We start from the raw sequence: 26,192 nt of genomic DNA on the forward strand, positions 1-26,192 counted from the left end.
AATTTACAAATTTATTTAAAAATTAATTAAACTAATCATAAAAAAGAAAACAAAATTACTTTAATTTATAATCTATCATATTATTTCCACCAGCATTTGTTCGAATTTCGATAATCACTATAAACATTTTTGAAACAGGAGCTCTTATCTGATACTTGCTGTTTCAGTAAAAGATCTTCAGCTGATTTAAGATGCCTACGTGTTGCTAAATGTTCCTGATCACTTGCAAGCTCAGTCCCAGCAGATGCTGTTCTCTGAATTCCCCCCTCCAAAATATCTTCATCTTTTTTAGTACCACGTGGCAAAGTCTGCGGCTTATGTTTCGGAGATTTTGGCATCGCATAGCCATATACAAAGCCGTAGCCACCGTAGGCCATGGCATTGAACTGTTCTGCTTCTTGAATGTCTGGCTGTGACCTCCACTCCGATTGCTTTTTTGATTTAGTTGATATTATTTTTGCATAGTTGCTACGTTCAATTTGTGAGGAGCCATTGGTGCATGGATAATGCAATGAAAACCTTTTGAGTTTCTCATTAATTTCTGTAGCTTTTATGCTGCTGGACTGTTCATTATCTGTTAAATGGGTCTCGCTTCTGGCACTTAAATTCTTTGATTTTTTCATGCACTTACAACGACACATCTTTGCTTGAGCTTGTGATGTGGAATCTTGTTGTTTTTGAACACTTTTACTTTCTCTAAGTTCTGTCATCCGTTTCCTTTGACAAATATGGCTCACAATCCGTTTTTCATGCTCACAAAGCTGATTATATACTTTTACTCTTTCGTAAAGAGCAGCTTGTAGCTTCACGTATCTGACATGTAAATTTACCTGAAAAAAAAATCGTTATTTGCATTTTTTACTGATTATTGCATAATTAACACAGAAAGAAAGAACCACGAAGGTTACGAAAAAAGAGTAGCTTAAGGAACATTCAGAACAATGGCACATTGACCTTGTTTCATAAATTAAATAAAAAAAACTAGTTTTTTTAACTGAAAGCAAGGAGCGTCATTAAAACTTAAAACGAACAGAAATTACCCCGTATATGAAAGGGGCTGCTCCTTCTTCAACGCCTTGCTCTTTGCACTAAAGTTTGACTCTTTCTCTCAACTCTACTTTTTAAAACAGTAAAAACTTTAGCGTAAAGAGCAGGGCGTTGAAGAAGGAGCAGCCCCTTTCATATACGGGGTAATTTCTGTTCGTTTTAAGTTTTAATGTCGCTCCTTACTTTCAGTTAAAAAAACTTGTTTTTTTTATTTCAGTTCTGAACGTTTTTAAGTTAATCCATGTTTTGATTTCGGCTCTCCGTAGATGAATAATTAAAGCGAAATTTGCATATTTATTTATTTGGCTAAATGGCTTTCCCATAGTTTTGATCGAATGATTTTGCGAAAAAAGGAGGGGAAGGAGGCCCAGTTGCTCTCCAATTTTTTGGGTACTTAAAAGGCAACTAGAACTTTTAGTTTTTACGAACGTTTTCATTAGTAAAAGATATACGTAACTTACGAATTAGCTTACATAACAAACTTCTATGTTCGTATGTTTTTATTATGTATATGAGAAGGTTCGCCCACTCGTCAATACCTCCTCAATAACTCTTTGCATTAAAGCTTAAATTTTGTCCCCTGAATCACAAAGGCCGTAGAATGAATAGTTGAAATTACTAAAAATCCTTTAGGGTGAAGAGTGAGGTATTAGGAGGAGGTGAACCCCTTATATGCGTAATATTTTCTGTTCGTTTTAAGTTTTAATGCTACTCCATACTTCCAGTTGAAAAAACTTTTTCATATTTATTTTCTCATTGTTTTTTTTTTAAATAATGCTAGAAAATGCTGCGCCCCCTTTATGGAAATCTTCTTCCCCCATGACGAATTCCTCCATGGAAAATTTCCCCCAAATAGCCCCCACTTCTCAACCCCCCTCCCAACCAAAAAATACCCCTGAAAACGTCTCTACATTTCCTAATAACCATTAATATATGTAAACACTGGTCAAAATTTGCAACTTGCAGCCCCTCCCACGGGGACTGTGGGGGAGTAAGTCATCCCCAAAGACATAGTTATAAGGTTTTTCGACTATGCTGAATAGAATGGCCATCTCAGAATTTTGATCCGACTACTTTGAGAAAAAATGAGCGTGGGAGGGGGCCTAGGTGCCCTCCGATTTTTTTGGTCACTTAAAAAGGGCACTAGAACTTTTCATTTCTGTTCGAATGAGCCCTTTCGCCAAATTATAGGACCACTGGGTCGATACGATCACCCCTGGGGAAAAAAACAAACAAATAAACACGCATCCGTGATTTGTCTTGTGGCAAAAAATACAAAATTCCACATTTTTGTAGATTGGATCTTGGAACTTGTACAATAGAGTTCTACGATACGCTGAATCTGATGGTGTGATTTTCATTAAGATTCTATGACTTTTAGGGGGTGTTTAACCCTATTTTCTAAAATAGGGCAGATTTTCTCAGGCTCGTAACTTTTGATGGGTAAGACTAAACTCGATGAAACTTATATATTTAAAATCAGCATTAAAATGCAATTCTTTTGATGTAACTATTGGTATCAAAATTCCGTTTTTTAGAGTTTTGGTTACTATTGAGCCGGGTCGCTCCTTACTACAGTTCGTTACCACGAACTGTTTGATATGGTCAATAGAATTGAAGTTGCACACATTCTACAACTCCTGTCTATGATATCAATATATTCAGTAAAACAATAGATTTCTTAAATAAATAGGATAATAAATCAGGGAACGTAGACTCGAAATTATACATTTAAAGCTATTAAGAGACATTGCTATCCTATCACGTCCTTTTGTGAAAAGTATGCTTCAATTCCATTTATATTTTCTTATCTAGTTTTTTAGACGCCAATCACATAATCAATTATTCCTGGATAAAAAAATCCCCACCAGGTTAACTAATGCTGAGCAACAAATCTAGACTGACAAGAACAAGCAATTTCTAGATATCATTAATCTATCACAAAAAGTGATATACAATTGATTTCCCCATCTTATACCTGATTGGTTCTTTTGTAAGAAACACTAAGACAGTAAAAAGAACGAAAACTATTTCAGTTACAACATCTTTACAGGTAAACTCTTTGTTTTTAATTATGTTTAATGTGATTAATTTTGTTGACACATTAAATTGCGTCGGTGTGTTTTAATGCAGTATGCCACTGTATATATTATTCGATTACAGGGCATCATTTGCCAGCTGATCGGCGAAGCCGATTTCAGTATAATATTCAGTTGAATATTCCAACTCGATTTCGGTTGAATATTTCAATTTCAGTTGAATAGTCATGACTAGCAGAAAGAACTGCACAAACACTCTTTAGAAAAGCACTCTCATTCATTGTCGGATCCAGGGATTTTTCTGGTGCCCTTATTTCTTTTTTTTTCTGTTTGTCCCTCTTTTTTTTAAATAAATTTGTCAATTTGGTCAATAATTGGCATCCTTGTCACATTTATGCCCCCATCAAGATTTTCCTTACTGGCACCCTTGTCATATTGCCCCCCCCCCCATTTGTTCTATTTCTGCCCATACTATCATTTACCCTTTCTCATATACCCAGACAAAGATGTGCCCCTGAAGACACGAACGATTTACAACTATTATACTTGAGTATATAATTTATCATTTAATGAATATAAAAAAGGTCTCTTAACAAGAAGCTTTTGTTTCTTTAAATTCCTCTAACAAAAATTGTGACAACAAGATATCACAAAGGTATATGTAAATCATATACCCAGACAAAGATTTGCCCCTAAAGACACGAACAATTTACAACTATTCACAGTATTTTTATTGTTGCTGGAAAACTAACTGCAAATGGATCCACCTTCTTTTTTTTTTAATAGTTACACTACTTATTCATAATTTCTACATTTTCTTAGTATTAAATTTTGGTTTCTTTTTTTTTCTAGCAAGAAAAGATGTCTTAATTCTTCTTATAGACAAAAGTCAGTTTTGGTTTCAAATACGATAAATACATGACGTAAATTATTTTATATTACTTTTGGTAGAGCTTCTATATTTTGCTTATTATCGTTTCATCTTTGAAATGTCCTTGATTCGAAATTTTTATAGAAAATAATATGAAATGTTAATGAAAATCAGACGTGATTCGTTTTCAGAAAACTCTAAAAAAATATTCAAAAATATGGCAAATCATATAAAAAAGATAAAAGATTAAAGAGAAATTCGTTAGACCCTTGAGAATTTGAGGGCCCAAGATTTAGTTCCCCCTTTGTGCGTGTCTGGGCCATACTCCTTTTTTCAAATAAGACAATTTATGCTTGAGTATATATGATTTATCATTTAATGGCTATAAAAAAGGTCTTTTAACAAGGAGCCTTTCTTTCTTTAAATTCCTCTGACAAAGAAATTTTCTCATGAATTTATTATTAATTTTCTCATGAGAAATTAATTTTTTCATGAATGAATAAACCAAAAAAAATATTTTGTGTTAAAAAAAAATATTGACAAAAACACAAAAAATAAATACAAATTTATTTTGTGTGTTTCGAGGAAAATGCTAATTTTCACTTTACTTGCTTCAGTAAGTAAGTTTTAAAAATACACAAATCGAAACAGACCTTGATATAAACTAACCCATTATCTCGAAGACATCCTATGAATTCAATCAAAAGTTTACTGTCGGGGCAAATAGTTCACGCACGCCATCTTCAAGGTAAAATTTCTCACCCCTTTAAACTTTTACAGCTGTCACAAGAAAAATTCCAAAAAACAACTCACAGGGTACAAAAGAAGATCAACATCAATCGTTACGGGTGAGCCACATGTAGCTAAAATGTGTACCCAAATTGGAATGGATGCACGACGGTTTTGGCAGAAAATTTAGAATTGATCTTATCTGCTTCCTAATTAACTTTGTTTTACGAGTTAAACATTTGCTTCACATTATTTTAACTTAATTTTAATAAAATTAACATTAACATAATATTAACTTTATTAACATCAATAATATTAAATTTTTATATACTTATATTCTTTTATACTTTATATAATTTACTTACAATTTCCAGTCATTTTAATATTATTTTTTTTTACGTTTGTAGTTATTTTTATAAATAACTTTTGGTTACTAATTCTATTTTTTATTTATATTTATAAACTATATTCTACATACTTTTGAAATATTATGCTTCTTTCAGTAATACTTCCAATAATATACTTTTTTGTGCCATCTCCGAAATCCTTTTTAACGCACTAACAACATAAACTCAGACCTATCCATTTTCTATATTCTCATTCTGAAATAGCCAGAAGGGTGCCATGTGGCACATATTACATTGCATGGAAACAAATTCTTAGCACAATCTTCAAAATCTTTTATAATGCACTAACAACTTTCTCTACAAATCTACTTTTAAGAAACCCACTCCGACAGAGCCAGAACAATGTGCCAGATGGCATGAAAAAATGCAATTTTCGGTGCTATCTCCTAAATTTGACACACTAACTTTAATAAAATTTCCAACTGCTGTCTCTAGTGTTTCCATTGACTTCCCTAATGTGAGTTTGCTCTTTCTTCATTATTATTGTTGCGTCGTTTGAAGTCTATAATGCTGATGTCATTTTTTTTTATATCTGCGCTGATTTTTGCAAATCTGTGAAAAAACCAAGCACTGATTTTCACCTTCAATCATCCCAGATTCCTATGCCGATTAACCCAATTAGATTGCAATTCTCCACCGTATGCATAGCCTTTAAACTTAGAAAAGAAAACAGATTTTTTAAAGAATCTTTTGACTCAAATTTAAATATTCCTCAATATTTCCGTAGTTTTCCCGTGCTTTGTGTACTTTCCATAGATTTCTTAAGTGTGTTTTCATTTTCGTAGAAGGAACTGAAATTCAGTTAATCTACAGCTAAATCTGTTGAACTAGAAACACTGATCAGGATACTAGCTTAGTAGTTTTGGCAATTAAAAATTTAAAGCTTCATAATATTGGAAATACAGATTGGCTAATCGGTGCTTAGAAGCTCAAGTAATGTAGTGATGATGGTTTGTAGATGACATAATAGTAACGTAGTAATTACAATAATGTATACTACACGGCAATATTTCTATGTACTTGCATGCCATCGGGTTAACAAATGGGATCCTTGTTTGCTAAAACTGCTTTGGCCTAGCTTCCGTAGGAATTCACAATAACAGTTATTTAGAAAACTTTACATTATTTTATCAGCAAAAGAATAGAATACGCAAGATCTATTATGGCAAAAGCTTTATTTTTTTTGGAGGGAGAGATTTAAATTTACAAACAAGAGAACGAATGAGGAATGTTATATGGACGATGAGAATGAACAAGAGAACGAATGAAGGCATACTTTTTTAAACACATTGCATAACTACTTACACTATTGCTGTTCGAGAGCAAACAATGGCTTTCTGGGAAACCTTCTATAATATTTAAAAGGAAGTAGTTGAGTGTGGTAAATGGCACTGCGACAGTGGCATAACCAATGGGGGACAATGAGGGACGGCCATCCCTAGCTACATCACGTATAGGGGTACCAAACTAATGTGTTTCGTTAGTACTATGATTTAAGGGAAGGAGTGATGGTGGGAGGGCACAAAACCCTATTGTTCCTCGGCATTGAAAACCCTAGTTACGTCTCTGATTGTAGAGATTGATGTTTTGACTTATTCCTGATTGTTCTTTTTACCTGGCATACTAGTTACAATAAAATAGTAGTTCGTTAAAAGATAGAAGGGTGTATCCAGGATTTTCGTTGGGGGGAGGGGTGTATTTTTGGTGGGGATTTTCCAAAATACTTTAAAAAATGCATCAACATTTGTTTGTATTCTTCTTTAATTATTTTATTTACAAGTAGGACGACAATTTTGGAAGGGGACAGGTTAACCCAAACACCCACCCCTGGATACGCCTTTGCAAAGAGCAATTGTTGACTTAATTAGATTTATAATCACCTTCCGAACACAATCTTCAAACCGCACGGCCATCCTAATCCGATCAGGGCATTGCTGTAAATAATTAACCACTAATTGATGATCCTCGTGCTCCATATCAACGCCATTTATTGATAGTATGACATCTCCTATAATATCAGACAAAAAAAAACATTGATTTCAAATAAATTATAATAATGTACTGACGATAAGGCTCTATTAGAGACTGATAAGTAGAAGAAAAGACTCAATCTCCTCACTGTACAAAAAGCACTAATAGCAGATTTTCATGCAGGTCATGGGTACATTAGCTAGACCAGCTTTAGGCCCAGCTTTAGCCGAGTAGATGTCACAACAATAAGATAAAGATAGAGATCCTCCAGGACTTTTGCTGGCGCAGAGGGTGTCGAATCGATGATTCAGTTGCTAGGTCCTTCTACAGGGATAAGTTGGAAGCTTGTCGGTGAACCTTGCTACGACGGGGATCGAACCCTCAGCCCCCTACTACCGAGTAGAGCACCAATCTACGGTGCTGCAACAGGTTATGGATGTCACACTAGACTGGAAAAAGAATAAAAAAAAAATTATTCCCTTGAGGCAATTATGATTTTAAGCTGTGAAAACAGTATTAATCTAAGGGTCCTCAGATTTTTATGAAGTAACGAGGAAGACCCAGTTATTAACCTGAAAAGAATGGTGTATTTTCATTGTTATGAAAAAATCTATCGGGTAATACCCACATATCCTTCTTCTTAGAGGCAGCAGCGAAATCCTACTAAATATTGTTCATATACTTAGGCTTTCTTGAAAATTTCTGGATATTTGGATCCATAGAAAGAATAATACACTAGTGTTTTCAATTTACCGTAAATCAACTAATAACAACCGCTATTTGTCTTTCGCATCAAATCACCCGATCCAAGTAAAAAGGGGGGTAGTTTTTTCTTTAGTTGATAGAGTGTTAAAATTAGCTTCACCAGAATATATGAGTCGTGAATTAATTTTTATTAAGGATGTTCTAGTAGGAAATGGATATCCCGAAAATATGATTTCTCAAATAATTGAAAAAAAGGAAAAAAAAGTTACTGGAACCTATAATATTAGAAGAGAATGGATCAAATCAAAAAACAAATTACATAACTTTGCCTTATATCCCAAGGTTGTCACAGAAATTAAGGAGAAAATTAAAAAAACATAATATAAAATCAGCTTTTAAATCAGGACAAAATATAAGCTCATGGCTAAATAATGGAAAAGATAAAGTTCCAAGAAATATACAACAGGGGGTATACAAAATTCCATGCTCTTGTGGTAAATTTTATGTAGGTAGAACACAGCAGAATTTACAAAATAGGCTACAGCAACACAAAAATGCGATAGATTGCTCGCTAAGACAGAATAAAAAACCTGAAACTTTTGAATCCGCTATAGCGGAACACGTATATAATTTTCCTCATCACAGTATTTTATTTGATCAGACAAAAATTGTTGATAAGTCTGTAGGACTTTTACAAAGTTTCAGAGAAATTATAGAAATAAAAAGATTATCTATGGGGGTATTAGTCTCAATAGAGATGAAGGGGATTTTAAAATAAATTCAATTTATAATAGTTTAATTAAAGACCAGTCAAAACTTCAACGAGTTGTGATTTGCATAATTGTCCCAAAACAAGTAATAACCTTGCAAACGAAAGTCAAAGCAAGGTCAATACTTTAAGAAGTCAACGGACTGCAGCTAAAATAGCAAATGAAAAAATCCATTCAATTTATAATTCATAACTTTGTTTCATTAGCCTGTAAGATTTTGATTGGATTTGGGGTTGGGTGACCTGTCTTTTGTTTTGTTGCAAGTTTTTATAATTTTCATTTTTAATAGGTTCCCATTTATACACCGAATGTGGCAGAGGAAAGCTTCATTATATACAATTACTTTAGTTTTATTCTAAAGTTATTACCGTCAGTGCAGGAGTTTTGTTTTATAATGTGAGTTTGTTTCTTATTTATTTTATTGTTTATATCTTTTGTAGTGTTTTATTTGTCGTGGAATTTTATTTATGATGTCTTTAAAAAAGTATTAAATTGTCGGTTTGTAATTTTTTTTCCGCTGAGAAAGGCTCCCGGACGCGGGGCCGAAATATTCGGAGTATTTTTGTTTTTTTAGTTAAAGTGTAGTTTATATATTTTATTTTTGTTCACTGCTTCATAGAAATTAAACCCGTTTATTCTTCAATCAATTTTTTGAAAAAAAAACTATTGGGTGACGCCCTCAAATCCCCCTTATCAGAGGGAATAGTAAAACGCTTTTCCACACTGGAATGCATTATTTTTAGAAGCATGAAGATCTTAGTTATTTTGTTATTTATTAACTTGAAAAGAATGTCTTATTCTTAGCAATTTCTCTCTTAGGACCGATAAGAGCAATATCGACAGTTGGCCCCTTTATTAACCCAAAAGAAATACGTTACTTTTTAAAGATGAGGAGATATTATCATTCTTAATAGTTCCCCAAAAAAAAAGTTTTTTTTAGCGTTAAATCATAGCGAAAAGGCCTAAAAAAAGTGGAATATTTTAGGACAGGGCAATGCCAAAAAATGCCGCAATGATATGGGACTATGGATAGCAAATGATGTGTAAACGTCTTTCCTCTATAAGGAATTTAAACTTTTATAATACTAGTAAGGCAGAAAAATTTGAATTAGCGTATATCATAGATCATGAACTTGGTTTTTTATTCTTGCTATAATATAGTAAAAGAAACCATTTCAGCTATAAAAGTCTTATACAAGTGTGTTTACACATAATAAAAGAACATTCTGAAAAATGCCCTGGGGATTAATTACCCTCCCCCCTGCTCTTTATCATCGTCAGAAACCTTCCCTCTCCAACTTAAATAGTCAACTTTATAAGCATAAAGTTTAAAAACTTAACTCCTGCATTTCAAAGAAAATTAATAACATCTGCGTCTTGAAAGAGTTTCATAGCACCTGGGTTTTGTGGGAATCACCATTCTACTTAAATCATTAAAGGAAGAAAGCAGTAGTGGCTATGGCTTGTTTTAAAGTCATTATGCTGTCACTACTCGTGGATTGTCAGTTTAATTGACATAGACTGATCTTTATTCCTTAAGGTTTTAATTATTTTTATTTATAAAATTTTAAAAAGGTGAAAATATTTAAAGTGTGTTTTGCTTTCAGTAAAGCGTAAATTATGTTCTGGTTTTAAGAAGGCATGGGGGATTTCAATCCTGCTCATGTTAATTTTTGCTCGTTTCGAGTTTAAATCGGCTATTTATTGTAATTTCTGTTCATTTTGAGTTTCATTTATTTATTGATAGTGATTCTTGGTAGTTTTACGCTTGCAGCAATATTTGACTATATTTCTGTTCATGCTTGGCTTAATGAAGCTCTTTACTTTTCTTTGGAAAAAACTTGCATTGCGGAAAAAAAAATTTATATTAATTTCTGTTCGTTTTTATTGACAATCTTTTTCATGGAAAAAAATAGTGTTTTAAATATTTAAAGTTTTTCTATAAGAATCCATAGTATGTGTTGCTATTTGTATGTTGGAGAAACTTTTTGAACAATTTTCAATTCTGATTCAAACCGTATTTTTTAATTTAATTTTACAGCTTCTGAAGGTAACCTGAAAAAATAAAACTTAATATCATTCCCAAAAGATTCTATTTATGCTCTTTGACAACCTGGATACACTTACAGTCTGATTGTAAGAGCAGAAGTGGTAATAATAGTATCACCAAAAACTATAACTTAATACCCCTAGTCGATCCCGATATATTGCTGAGGTGTCTTATTGGCAACCATAGATACAATGCCTTTCGATTTATTTTGAAGGAACATTTATTTTTAAAGCATAATGGGGCAATTGCATAATTGTGGGGGGCTGATGGGCTTAATACCTCTAGAGACATAGCTGCTGGACCGTTGGATTATGCTGAGCAAAATGACTGTCTGAAAAATTTTGACTGGATGCGCTTGGAAAATGAATGGGTTTGAGAAAAGGGCTGCTGGCCATCCAATCTCTTTTTACTCTTAAAAAGGGCACCAGAAATTTCAATTTTGAATCAAATTAGCTCCTTTAAAAGTTTCAATGATATTTCTAGCTATTATAAAGTGGTGCTGCCTATGATATTGCTTATATGCCCATTTGAAAACCTGGACGCATACAGTTTTTTCGTTTAATTGAAACTCCTAAACCTTCCCTATAAGTTTCATCTTAATACCCATAGCGTCATTAGTTACAGTGCAGTGCCTTAAGTGTACATACACTGCCCTCTGGCAAGTTCAAAGTCCCATAAAACTTGAATCTAAAAGTCTAAATTAAAAGTCTAAATCATTAATATAAGTTGTTCCACAGATGCTGCTTTGCTACCTTTTAGAAAGTCACCATGCTCATTGTTTGTTTTTATTTAGATCAATATCCACCTAAATATTCCTTAAAAGCTTCATCTTAATAACCTTAGTTCGCGCAGTAGCAATAGTTTTAGTAGCAATATACACATAGCACCTTATTTCTTCTATATCCCCTTTGACATATGCTGAAAGTTTCAGTTTAATACATATCATCAACCGTTCATGAAGCATTTCTTATGTGCCCGCTTGACAACCTGTGTGGGAATAGTATGTTTTGAATTAGTTTATTCAGTTTCTATATGTCCCAAGTTTTTCGCCTTACTATCCTTAGTTTTAATAGTAGTAGTAGTAGCAGTAAAATCAATTGTAGTAGCCTAAGCTTTAGTGCCATTAGTAGTAAAAGAAGTAGTAATAATAGTAACAGCATCAGTAGTATGAGTAGTATGAGCAGAATGCAAATATTTTCGTTTGGTTAGTTCAACATCTCTCACAACAAGCCCTGTTAGTTTCAACTTCTCATACGCAAACTGTTCCTAAGATATTGCTGTTTCACTCTATTGACAAACTGCATAAGGGAGGCATGTTTTGATTCAGTTCATCTTCCCTTTTCAAAATTTCTTGAAAATTCCACCTTCATACCCTTAGGCATAGTTGTAATAGTAGTAATAGTACTGATATTACTAGTAAATAGTTTTGAAAAGTGGTAGTACTACTAGCAGCAGTAGTATTAACATATTGCTTTTTGGTCAGTAGAACATCCCTCTCATCAAGTCCTGGAAGTTCCAACATAATAAAATTAGCCATCGCTATGATATTGCTGGTATGTCCTTTTGATAACCTGTATGTTCATATACTTCTTGAAATTTTCATCTCAGTGCTCTTAACCCTACAAGTAGTTGCAATAAAGGTAGTAGCAGTAGCAGTAAATGTAGCAGTAACAGTAGTATTAGCAGTAGTGTGCACATATTGGCTTTTGGTGAGATGATCTTCCCCTTTAAGTATTCTCTGAAAGTTCCAACTTTAATACCCAAATCAATTCTTGAGAAACACTATTTTAACCATGTGCATGCACATAGCGTCTTTGGATTTAGTTCAAATTTCTCCTTAATCCTGTAAACGGAGTAGTGTGATAGTAATAGTGGTGATAGTTGTAATAGTATTGATAGTATGCAAATACTGCCTTTTGATCATCTCACTTATTATTTCCTGAGTTTTCCAAATTAACCTATTCAGTTAATCCTGCGTTACACCATTTTGACAATCCTTCCTGTTTTGATTTAGTTCAACACCCCCTAAACATTCTCTGAAAGTCTTACCTAAATACCCTTCGTTTTCTTGGAAATTAAAGTTCAAACATGCATACCTTTCTCAATAACATATACTAGGTGTAAACAATGAACGAATTGCCTAACTTACATCCCTTGTCCCGAGGACTGTGTGGAGGTTGAGTTCCCGAAAGACATAATTACTGGACCTTTCTACAAGGGTGAACAAAATATTTCTCTTAATATTTCGATCAAATATGTTTTGGGGAATGATGGGCTTGAGTGGAGGGGGTAGATTGCCCTCCATTCACTTTTGACTCTTAAAAAAGTACTAAAACTTCCATCTTCCAATCAAATGAGCTCCATTCGATCGAAAGTTTATGCGACTACCTGTTCTACAAAAACCTCATAAGTCCCGGGCATAACTTATAACCCTTGCCAATGTGCTCTAAGGGATTGTTTCCACCCTAAAGACGTTATAACATGGTTTTCGAACTATTTGTAACAAAATGGATACCTCAAAATTTCAATGGAATCATTTTGGGAAAAGAGGGTGTCAGAGAGGGGGGCTAGTTGCTCTCCATCATGTTTGACTCTTCAAAGGGAACTAGGAATATATATTTCAAATCAAATAAGACTCTTTTAAAGTTCACACGACCACCCCTTCCATAAAAACCTCATATGACCCTGGGGCATAACTTACAATCCTTTCCCGCAGACGCTGGGGGATTCTGTCCACCTCAAAGCCCTTATTATAGGATCTTTGGACTATTTTTGAACGAATAGCAGTCTCAAAATTTTTATCTGATGCATGTTTGAAAATGCGACGTAAGGGCGGGGATGGCTGCTCATGATCAATTTGACTCTTAAAAATGGAACTAAAACATTTGATTTCCAATCAAATGAGCTCAAAATCGAGCTCAAATCAGCTCAAAATGAGCTCAAATCAAAATTTTGATTAGAGTGTTTTGAGAATTGATGGGCGATGTGTTCGGGAATTGATGGGCAACAATTGATTGTTGCCCTCCAATCGATTTTTAGTATTAAAAAAGGCCATTCACATTTCCAATCAAATGAGCCTTTTCTGAAGTTTCTACGACAACAAATGGTCATCTCAAAACGTCTATCCGATTCATTTTGGGAAAATACGACGTGTTGGAGGGAGGGGCTATGCACCCTCCGATCACTTTGAATCTTTAAAAGGGTACTTGAACTTCTGATCGCCAATCCAGTGAGTCCCCTCCAAAGCTTATACGACCACTCTTTCTATAAAAACCTTAAATACCACCAGGACTAACTTAAAACCCTTGCTCCGAGGGCTGCGGGGGAGTTGTCATCCTCAAAGGCATAATTTCCAGATCTCTTAACTATTTTGAACAAAATGGCTATCTCAAAATTTTTATTGAATGTGTTCGGGGAAATGGTGGGCATTTAAGGGGGGCTAGTTGCCCTCCAATCTCTTTCGACTATTAAAAGGGGCACTAATCTATTCAATTTCCAATCAAATGAGCCCTTTTCAAAGTTTATACGACAACAAATGGTCATCTCAAAATTTCTATCAGTTGCATTTCAGGAAAATACGAGGTGTGTGTGTGTGGGGGGGTATTCCCCCTTCTGGTCACTCTGAATCTGAAAAATGGCTCTAGAAATTTTGATCACCAATCCAATTAGTCCCTTCCCCATATTTTATACGATCACCCTTTATATAAAAACCTTATATGCCCCCAGGGCATAACTTACAACCCTTTCCGGGTTGTAAGTCCGGAAGTGTTACACAATTTCCGGACCTTTCAACTACGTTGAACAAAATGGCTATCTCTGAAATTTTTATTGAATGTGTTTGGGGAAATGGTGAGCGTGGGAAGAGTGTTAATTACCCTCCAATCCCTTTCGACTATTAAAAAGCGCACTGGCCCTTTCAGTTTCCAATCGAATAAGTCCGTTTCGAAGTTTCTACGATAACTCCTTCGATACGATGTACCCTGGTCTAAAACCAAAACAACAAACCCCAAAGAAATAATAATAATAATTGTACCCACATCGCCCTTCAGCCAATCTTTAAATGACACGTTTATTTTTTCCACTGCCAAAGATTATTTATTGGTCATCAAAAAAGTAAAAGGAGAAAGAGTATTAAATATTTTGAAATCTATTAGCACGATGTTTTCAGAATTTACCTGAAGTTTTTTTTAAAACTTTTTTTGAAGTAGTGTCATTTGTCATGAAAGTCAACTTTGCAGCTTTGTATCCAAAATTTATGTTTAAACACCCAAATTTGAAATATTTGCGGCTCTTCTCACTGAGCCTCTAGGGTTTAAGTCGTCCCTGGAGATACATTAATTGAATCTCTCGACTATTTTGAGCAAAAAGGCTTAAAATCTTTATCGAATGTCACAATTTCAACTGAATCATCAGTTGAAAGTCACAAGTCATCAGTGAATCATCAGTTGGGTACAAGGGGTAGCCAAAAAGGTCAAGAGAGGGGACTGGTTGCCCTTCAATGACTTTTAACTCTTAAAAACAGCAGTAAAAATTTCATTCCCAATCGATTGACCCCCCTCAGATGTTTTCACGGATACCCCTACCATGTTAAGTGGCTATGGAAAAAAAATATAACATTCATTGAAGGTTAATGACACTTTACTGCAGGCAACGCTAGAACATTACCTCTTATCATTCGAAATATATCTGCTAAATTTTATGATTTACGAACCACGTCTACAGAATGGGTTGTGAGACTTGAAATATCTTCTACTACTAGTCAAAGCCCCTTCCCCCCACTCTTACTCCGAAATAAAACCTTGTTGTCGTTCTAGATAATCCATGTGTTTCTTTATTTCTCTGACACTTGGTTCTTAATCAGTTATAAGCCTACGAGCCTTGCCAGGGGTCCACATGAATTATTCTCTGCGGGGGGGGGGGTCAAATAACTAGAAACAAGCAACTAAAAGAAGGACAATCCCGACGAGAATTGAAAAAATTATGTAATTTTGAAGACGCAAGTCCATTGCGTTCCTGTCTAGACCCGTCTTACCTGAACTGCATATGTACATTTTGCACCAATTAGTGCAAGACATGAAACAACAGTGAACGCTTCAAAATTACCTGGTCTCATCCCAGCTTTTACCTGAACTGCATATGTACATTTTGCACCAATTAGTGCAAGACATGAAACAACAGTGAACGCTTCAAAATTACCTGGTCTCATCCCAGCTTTTACCTGAACTGCATATGTACATTTTGCACCAATTAGTGCAAGACATGAAACAACAGTGAACGCTTCAAAATTACCTGGTCTCATCCCAGCTTTTACCTGAACTGCATATGTACATTTTGCACCAATTAGTGCAAGACATGAAACAACAGTGAACGCTTCAAAATTACCTGGTCTCATCCCAGCTTTTACCTGAACTGCATATGTACATTTTGCACCAATTAGTGCAAGACATGAAACAACAGTGAACGCTTCAAAATTACCTGGTCTCATCCCAGCTTTTACCTGAACTGCATATGTACATTTTGCACCAATTAGTGCAAGACATGAAACAACAGTGAACGCTTCAAAATTACCTGGTCTCATCCCAGCTTTTACCTGAACTGCATATGTACATTTTGCACCAATTAGCGCAAGACATGAAACAACAGTGAACGCTTCAAAATTACCTGGTCTCATCCCAGCTTTTCCAGCAGGTCCATTTTCCAATACAAAATCAACATAGGTAAGATACTCAATATCTTTTTCTCCATGGTGTTTAATTCCATAACTCTGAAAAATAAATATCTACATTGCCTCCACTGGTATTTAACTAAGTCAAATCTCAGCCACACTTGCTGAAGAGACAACATTAAATAAAACCGCAAAGCCAAGAATATACCATGTGTGTAATTTGGTAAATATAATTTCAAAATATTCAGAAATTATAATATATGGGGAATTGAAGCAGTGTTATTCCTGTATGTATACTAAATCTGACAAAAATACAAGGACAAATTATTAGTTTGAAATTTACTTGGGAGCAAATTATTGTTTATGTAAGCCTTCAAAACCAAGTTCGTATCTTTCTCATCTTCAAATTTTTCACTTGTACAGCGTATGTATGATGATAAATCGAGGAAGAACACGGATCAAAGAGCACCAATAACACTAAGATAAATTCCGGGGCTTTCATCAACAAGTACGACTATAGGGTAGCCCCGGCAAAAACGAAAAAAATGTAAATTGAAAGGACTTTCAATCCAGGACAAGGACTTAAATTGAAAGGACAAATATCCAGGAGGGGATATTGCTTGAATTGCAAGAGCAGCCATGAGTTGATACATGAAACCAATATAATCAGAAATGTTTCCCCTGAATAGAATGCTGGGAATTTCTGTTTTCATCCTGAATGGATACCTTTTTCATGTTTTATTATCATTTTTTTTTCAGGAGTGATTGTATTTATCTAGATGTCACTTTGAAAAAGATTAAAAATTGTATACAAATATACTGGCTTTTGGTATTCAAAATTGAATTAAAAATATTGAATTAAAAATTTTGATTTGATTTTCTTAATCTTAGTTTTAACGTTTTACTTAGAACGAACTAATTTGATAATGCGTTACTTTTTATAAACACTGAGTCTAAAGGCATTAAATATTTTGATGTTTGATAACCAAGTTCAAAACTGTCGATATTGTTAGAAAATATCCGTCCAACGTTTCGACATTGCTCAACAGAACTGAATGCTGGCAGTTTATATCTTAGTTTTTGTAAGCAGGCATTGCTCTGCGTATTTTTTGTAATTACTTACTTTTTTCCTTTTTTATATACTTTTAATTTAATTGACGTAATTTTTCCATTGCCTTTAGAAAAATGTTTGTCTGTAAACAAACATTTTTTTTCAAATGAAAGTAAGGTGCAAAATTAAAACTTAAAACAAACAGAAATGATTACGCATATGAGGAGGGTTGCCCCCCTCCTCAACACCTCGCTCTTCACTCTACAGTTTTTCGGCACTTTAAAAAAAAGTTACTTATTGTTCTAATTGAACGACCCTTGTGTTTCAGGAGTCGTTTTTAAAGAATGAGGACAAAGTTAAAACCTTAGCGTAAAGAGCAAATTGTTGAGGAGGGGGCAACCCCCTTATAAACGCGATAATTTTTTTTCGTTTTAAGTTCTAATGTTGCTCCTTACTTTCAGTTGAAAAAACTTGTTTCTTTGATTTTATTTTCTTATTTCTGATCGTTTTTTAAATAACGCTAGGATACCTGCCTCCACCTCCTCGGAAAAATCCCTGTCCCCATAGAAATATCCTCTGGACAATTCAGTCCTGGTGAAAATTTGTCCCGGTCAATTACCCTTAACATCTCCATGCGCAAAATTGAATCTGTAAAGAGAAAGTTTGTATAGGAATTCTGGCAAATTCAACCAGTGTGAAATTTCCCCTGAAAAGTTCACCCCCTGGAAACTTCTCTCTCCGTGGAAAATCCTTCCAGCAGAAAATTTGTCCTCCCCTCCCCCATCCTAAAAATGTATGCATACTTCCTAGAAACAAATAAAACAATGGACAAATTCTATAGCTTAAAATCTTTCCCCAGGGGCTGGTGGGGATCATCTCCAAAGACATCATTATTGGGCGTTTCAACTATGCTAAACAGAAAAGCTATCTCAAAATTTGGATCGAACAGCTCTGGGAAAAGGTGGCATAGGAGGGGGCCTAGATACCCTGCAATTTTTTGGTAGCTTAAATAGAGCACTAGAACTTTTTAATTCCGTTTGAATGAGGCCTCTCCTGACGTTCCAGGCCCACTGGGTCAATACAATCACCCCTGGAAAAAAACCAAATAGACACAAATCTGTGATTTTTCCGGTTATTATACCGTGTGATTATACCGGTTCCTTGATTCCCTCGTTTATTGCTTATAAAATGTGTAAATCAGTAATAGTAGGTTGATCAGTACCGTCCTACGCTTAAATTTGTAATTTCAATTTTGGTTAAAATTTGAACATACTTAAAAAATTGGCAATAGATAGTAATTTTGGTGAAAGGTCCTTGTTAATATTATCACTAAGGAATTTCGGGTGGATGAAAAGGAGTATCATTGTTTGACTGGATGGAAATTCTGTGAGACTTTTGATCTTCTACATAATTGAAGCCATCACAACTTCTAAAATAGGATTTTCTGATTGATAAATACATTACATACGTTTGTTTAAATACATTGAAGTACTTCATATAAATAGAAAAAGAAAAACTTTACCATTTAAAATTGCTGCAAACTAAGTTCCTAGCAGTATTTGCCACCCTGAAGAAATTTCCTGGCGGGGCTAATGATGACCTGCCTTGCCTTTTCCACAACTGCGCTGGTAGATATTGGAATGTAAAATTATAGCTGTATAGAGAAAAATTTTAATTAATTGCCACTCCCCCTACCTCTTTCAACATTTATCAAAAGCCTCATGAAGAGTAAGCAGTTTAAACATTAAAATGTACTTTTGTAGGAATTTAGCCTACTCCCACCTAAACAATGACTCGCCCTCCCCCTTATTATAGCTGATACGCAATTACAAATCACCAAACTCAGCCTTATTTCATTACAAATAAAGCGAATCATCTTGGTTGAATCCAGTATTGCCACCGTTTGGCATTACTTCTTTTGCAACTGGGAAGCCTAAAATATAGTCATTAATACTCTTAAATCTATTTGTTTCTCGGGATTTTAAATTGACTGCAAAATTCGTCCTCTTTAGGGTAAAGTCGCAGTTTGGTGCCCTAAACCACCTAAACTGTCACCCAACCACCACTGCTATTTTGGCGTCTGCCCCCCCCCCCTTACCGAAAAAGTTTCTGCCTAAGCCCTTGCTACTCAAACTGCTTAACCCTACTCCTGTTAGTGGTACTTTCCGTTCGCTAAGATTGACTTGATAGTTCATTTTGATTGTTATTAATTTTGGATCTACTTTAGTAATTGACAGCGGTATCTATTCTTTTAAAGTTTGAATTATCATGACTCCATTGCTGCGGAATTTTTATTTAAATATCTTCTTCTCTGATCTGATCCTCTTTGCTTCTTTTTGAAAAATCTTTTTTTGTTAAATATTTTTATCGTTAATTTCTATTCTTTTTTTATTGGGTTATAATAGGAACATTTGATTTTTTCGATACTTTTTCTTTTAGTTTTTAGTTTTGAACAAACCAGGAATATCAAAATTTTCAACAGATATCCTGGGGAGCATAAGGGGTGAGGAAGGTAGCCAAAAGGGGCATGAAAGGAGGGCTGACTGTCCTCAAATCACTTTCGATTCTAAAAAAAGCACTAGAAATTTTGAATCTCAATTGCATAGGTCCATTTCCGTTCCCAGAATACTTAAGTATGGTATTTTGATTGCCTAGATACACATAATGTCTTTTGACTTAGATCTACCCTTTCCCCACAACGTTATTCCAAATCAGCTTACATCCCCTTAACGTTCCCTAAAAGTTTTGAGAATGTTAATTTTGACAACCTTTTGACCATTTTGACAACCTTGCCGCGTAAAGTTTTTTTTTATTTATCCTGCTACTTAGCCTTGACTATGATCCGTAAGAGCTCACTACTGAGCAAAAAGAACAAAAAAAAAAGAAAAAGAAAAAAAAGAACAAAAAAGTTTTGCCCATTATAGGATTCCCTCTCCTGTCCACAAAATTTATAATTTTCTCTTCCCACTCAGAGGCGCCATTTGGGGGGGGGGGTCAGGGGTGGGCAAATGCCCACCCCAAATTTTCCAGGGGGCCCAAGCTTCCACCACAAAGGGCCCTTTGCCGGCCATAATAATCCATTATGTCCAACATAATCCATTTTGTCCAATTGATTTGAAATTACTGCACGCCTATTAACCAAAGAGCGTAATTACTTGACGACCCTTGGGGTAATTACGCTATTTGCTATTAATCATTGTAAACTTTGAAAGTAGGTTAGATACATAATAAAATTCTCGAGTTCTGTCAAATGCCCATTTCCTAGATGATTACGCGACATGAAGTGATTTGGGGGGGGGGGCAAGATGGAGTTCATGCCCACCCCAAGATTTGGTCCAAATGGCGTCTTTGTTCCCACTGAACAATCTGTGAAAGTTTTGAGTTAATATGACGCCTAGGATTAAAATACCCCCGCCGTCTTTACGTTTTACAGCCCCATGTAAAAATACGCACAACTCGTATAATTTACTACCCTTGACCCAGGAACTGAGGGTTTAAATCATACCAGGAGGTACATCTGTAAAATCTTTCGACTATCTTAGATAAATGGCTATAAAAAATTTTTGATCGGATTTCTTGGAAAATTGTAGTAAAAAGGGAACGGAAAAAAAAACATATATAAAAAATGAGCAACTTGCATGTTTTACAGACCTTGACCCAGAGGTAGTGGAGGATATTTATTGGATACAACAATCAACAACTTGCATAATTCACTGTCTTTGCACTATGGGCTGTTTGAGTCATGCCATCCACGGAGACATATTGATTTAACCTTTAGAATGGTTTGAACAAAATGGCTGTCTAAAAACTATGATTGAATGTCTTTGGCAGACAAGGGGAATCAGGTAGTAAAAACAGGGGGATCAGGTAGAAAGGAGGCTGGTGGTCCTCTGATTATTTTTGGCTCTTAAAAATACCACTAGAAAATTTAAATTTTCAACCAAATGCGTACCTTCCAAAGCTGCTACGACCAACTCTTCCACATGAAGTGGCCTAGTAAAAAACAACATAGTCCATTGAAGCCATTTCTCAATTTACTTAGGCAGCGAACCTACGGTGCCCATGAGTACATTCTGCTGCCCTTTTACTTCATGATGAATCGATTGAAAATGTATATGAAGGTAAAGAATAATTAGAACCCCTCACTTAAAACATTAGCATAGAAAAGAGGACCATTTGTAATTAAAAATACATAATATATGTGCTTAATGTGTTTCCACTCTCTCTGCATCAATTCCCCCATTCCTGAAGATATCCGTTGAGCATCCCTCTGTTCAACGAATGTCCACGTGTATGATGCTGCACAAGAGCACTCTTCACACGAGGCAATCTACTCGTGCACCTCCAACACTAAACACTGGGACGTGTATCAATACCAACGATTAGAAAACTACTGACCACAGGAGCCAAGAGTCTTCTTCTCGCTTATCAAACGCCAATGGTTCACCTAAGGAAACCTTGTTATGAATTTTACCTCCTCTAAAGGATCAAGTTCCACGACATCGTGTTGACGAAAGTGGTAATGTTTTATTGTTTTGTTTTAGTAGCTCTTTACCTGCACACAAGGAAATTTTATTTCGTAATTTCGTTAAGCAATTTTATCTGAAACCAATATATTACAAGCCGCCCTAAATGTGCATCTCTTCACAATAAATTCTACATACCCAAATATAAAATTTTTGGCCTTGACCAAGCGTTCTTTTAATAATAAGTTGTATACACTTCTGTGTTTTGAATCTCTTTTATCGCGAAAGGCGGGGGGAGGGGAGAAGTTTTGAAAAAGGAATGACTTCGCTTCAAAAACTTGATTTTGCACCGTAGTCGGTCTAATTTCTCTTTGGGAGAAGAAGACTGTTAGAAAGATTATTTTTTCGAAAAAGGGACAAGTTCCATTTTCTTATCAACCTCTGTACGTAGGTGTTATTCCAAACAATGGAAGCAAAACTTCCAAATTATAACCTAACCGCATTTAATACCCTTGACTCCAGTTAAGGGGTAATGGAAATTATAAGCCACCTTTTGGCAGCATTATGATGAAATTTTGAGATATGTGACCCTTCTGATGCTTCTTAATTGAATTGATATCTCAGAATTTTCATCCAAGTATTATTTAAGAGTGTTTTTTTTTACGTTACCATGGCCTTGGGGCTTTTAGCGCAAGACAAACTTATTATTAGTATCATTATGCACATCTCAATCCTAAAATTATTTCCCAGTGCAAAAAGGCGTATAGCGAATTTTTTGCCTTGGTCCAATTTATAATGCCACTGGGAAAAGGAACTAGATCTTTCGATTTCCTACCCGAAAATTTGAATATTTTTTTAATGAGTTTCTCATATGATTACGTTTAGTTGTCATACGAATGACCCATTTTTCTGTTTTCCTTGAATCAGCACACATCTTCTAAATTCTCCTTTCCTCGACTACTATGGTCCTTGTGTCGGCCCCTATAGTGTTGCTGCAACTGAATTCGAACTCTGGGTCCCGTGTGAGATCAAACCCACTGCACCACCACACAACTTCATTATGTATTTTCCCCCAGCTCACGGTATCTCAATTTGGCTTAATTCTAATTTAACTTACTTTCAATTTTAACTTTACTTTTAATTTGCGACGCAGGTCACTCTTTACCATGTCTGCAATAACGTGCACAACAAAGAGAAAAGGAGAGAATAGTTTCATATTATTCCGAGGTAAACGTGTGCTCTAATTTTATTATTAATGTTATTAGATTAATCTGTTACGTATGTTCAAGAGCCAATCACATTGTTCCTGGAATTTCTGGACAGACAATAAAAACATTGGTTAATTCCGAGTGAAATCGAGCTACAACAAAAAGAAAAATTCCACCCTATTGATTCTCCTAGGTGAATTGAAGCCAATTGTTGTGGTTCAGTTTCTTTCGTTACAAATATTTCGCATTAGAACTTGAAATTCGTTCACTAAGGAGCCTTTTCCCAACTTTTCGATGCCACGGGCATGAAATGGCCAGTCAAGAAAAAAAGTCCTCAAAAACAAAATTTTGATCCTCCTTGCGGGTGGCACGGGATGAAGCCGGCTACTTTTCAAGCAAAAAGCTCGTGGTAATATGATCTGTAAAATAAAAAATGAAAAAAAATTGATTCTTGTCCAGCTAGACTGGCAAAATTTCAGATTCTGGGGCACTCGGAATATAGCCGTGTATTTTGCACCGTAAATTTGTAAGGTAGAATTCTTCAAAAAGTAACCTATTTATTAAACTTGCACGATCTATGGATATTCTTTACCTGTAAAGTAAATCCGTATGATCCACTTTCTTTTTCTATGATCAGAGTACGGGAATTTCCTTTTGCCATAGCCATTTTCATCCTAGAAAGTGACAGATATTACTCAATGCAGAAGGATTTAGCTTGCAGAACCAAATTTTCACCTATTTTTAGATAACAGAAATCACAATTACAAGCGGGGAGTGAGATTTAAGGCTTCATCCACGTAGGAATATTCTAATATAGTTTATCACATTACTTCTAGTTTAGTAGAATCGGATATTTTTTAAACTGGGTTTGTCCGAAACTACCCAATTTCAACATTTTTAGAGGGGTTCAGACTCCCGGTACTAAATATAAAATAATGCATACACAGACGAATAAAAATGGTTGACTATTATTGATTACTGGCATGACTACCAGAATTATCACGGGGGGTTCTGCCGGCTCAGCGTCCCCTAGCGTGAAGATTCTTAAGGTTCTCCTATCGTTTCACATATTCTGCTTTTTTGGAGGGCAAGGTCGAGCTTGCCCATGAGTGCCCGCAGTGGTGAGGACAGAGGGCATAGCCCCCCTAGAAATCAGTGAATATAAAGTAATTATGAGGAAACCAACGAAAAAGAGCAGAATAGAGACAAATCCTGCAAAAAATGTGCGTTGGTCAGCTGCCTGCAGGGCTCTAATGTATGCCTGAATCACCCCTTTCCAGTTTTTCACCAGTGTTTTTTCTACTTAATTTGTTTGGAATAAAAAAAAAAAATCAAAGTCTTTATAGTAATGAATGGTATGTAAATTGTAATCCTTATCAGTAACAAAAGCTTAAAAACGTAAATATTAATAACATTAAATCAAACAATCAGATTTTCATGGTTATTTCAAATATGCATTTTTTTGGAGCTTGAAGTTATAAATTACTAGTAAATAAAGTTAACATAATTACAGAAAAAGAACAAAAACAAGCTTAAAAGGGAGGCAATCTTGACAAAAAAGATACCATAAATTTAGCATGCACGAGTACCCATGAGCTGATAACTGAAGACACTACAATAAGAAAAGTTTAATTTTTTATTTTCCCCCAGAACAGATCGGTGTTTTCTTGTGTTCTTTTATTATTATTTTTGTTTTACCAGGAGTGACTGTATTGATATAGTGGTTTACTTTGAATATCTTTAAATATTTATAGTTATGAAGTATAAAGCTGTCAAATATTTCGGTTTTTGGCATTCAAAACTAAACTAAAAATATCAATACTACTCAGTAATGTTCAACAATGTTTCTCAACAACGCCGAGCGCTAGAAAATCTAATTTGGTTTTGTTAATCTTAGTTTCAATACTTAACTTAGAACAAACTAAGTGAAATTGCTCGAATTTTTATAAGGACAGAATCTAAAAATATTAAATATTTCTGTTTGCTAACCAAGTTCAAATTTCGATAATGTTCAAAAATGTCCATCCAAACCCTTATCATTGCTCATTAGAATTCAATGGTACGAGTTCCTAGCTTATTTTTTTATAAGTAGGCTATTGTTTAGTGTATTTTTTTGTACTTGCTTTACTTTTATCGTAAGTCATCACAGCCTCTACAATAGGATTCTCTGAAAAGTAAACGATAACATATGTTCAAATGCATTGAAATATTTTATATAAATAGAAAAGAGAAATATTACCATTCAAAATTGCTGAAAACAAAGTTCCTAGTTGTCTTTGCCACCCACCAAGAAAATTCTCTGGCGGGCTAATGACAGCCTGTCTCGCCTTTCCCACCTCTGTGCTGGTAGGTCCCCTTTCCTTTACCTGTTTGTACATTTACCTGAAGGCTCGTGGAGGTTTAGCAGTGTGGGCATTAAAAAGGGCTCTTTTTGACTTCTGCCCCTACCCTCGGCCACAAATGACACACCCCACCCCCTTCATGATAACTGATCCGCAATTACACATCGCCAAATGGAATTTCATTACAAAATGAATCTTGGTTAAATCCACTGCTGACACCCAGCAGCATAACTTTTTCTGCAACTGGGAGGCATAAAACATAGTTTTTTGATACTTTTAAATCGATTTGCTTCTCAAATTTTTAAAATTGATTGCTAATTTGTCCTCTTTGGGGAAAATTTTGTTGCCATAACATGACAGAAAACAGTACTTTCCCGTGGAACAATCTTTACGGTCACTTAAAAAGCAACTTTTAATTTAAGTTCAAACGAACTCCCTCCAAATTTTCTAGGACATTTGGTCTGATACGATCACCCCTGGAGAAAAAAAAGTGCTTCAACGATCTCTCTTCTGAAAAAAAAATGATCGAAAATTACAAATTTTATAGATTGGAGGCTCGAGTTGCTCCTTACTTGCAGTTTGTTATCACATACCATTTGATCACATTCTCTTATGATAAACGGTTTTATTTGATCCTGATCATTTTATTCAGTTTAACTAGAGTATCGAAAGAAAGAGTCAATTTGACAGCAGGATTGTAAGTAAAATTTAGTTTTCCTTTCGCTATTGTGTTGTTTTTAAATTTCTGAAGATAGTGGGATTTCAGTTCGAGGGAGAAAATTGTTCTGTTACGAAAGAGGTATGTTCTAAATGGCCATTATAAAATCAAAACGCGACATCTATCCAGACAGAATAATTTTTGAGTATGGGT

The 26,192-nt window shown here is 35.0% G+C and overlaps 1 protein-coding gene across 1 annotated transcript; it reads right to left on the minus strand.

The window, feature by feature from the left end:
• Positions 1-2: 2 nt before the first annotated feature.
• LOC136033477 (uncharacterized) lies at positions 3-23,646 on the minus strand. Its single transcript, XM_065714225.1, has 4 exons — positions 23,572-23,646; positions 15,693-16,353; positions 6,974-7,101; positions 3-830 (listed from the first exon to the last, which is right to left on the minus strand). The coding sequence occupies exons 1-4, from the start codon at positions 23,644-23,646 to the stop codon at positions 81-83; spliced, it is 1,614 nt and encodes a 537-aa protein (XP_065570297.1). The 3' UTR covers positions 3-80.
• Positions 23,647-26,192: the final 2,546 nt, after the last annotated feature.

The sequence above is a fragment of the Artemia franciscana genome, chromosome 12 (assembly GCF_032884065.1).
Source record: "Artemia franciscana chromosome 12, ASM3288406v1, whole genome shotgun sequence".
NCBI classification, from domain to species: Eukaryota; Metazoa; Arthropoda; class Branchiopoda; order Anostraca; family Artemiidae; genus Artemia; species Artemia franciscana.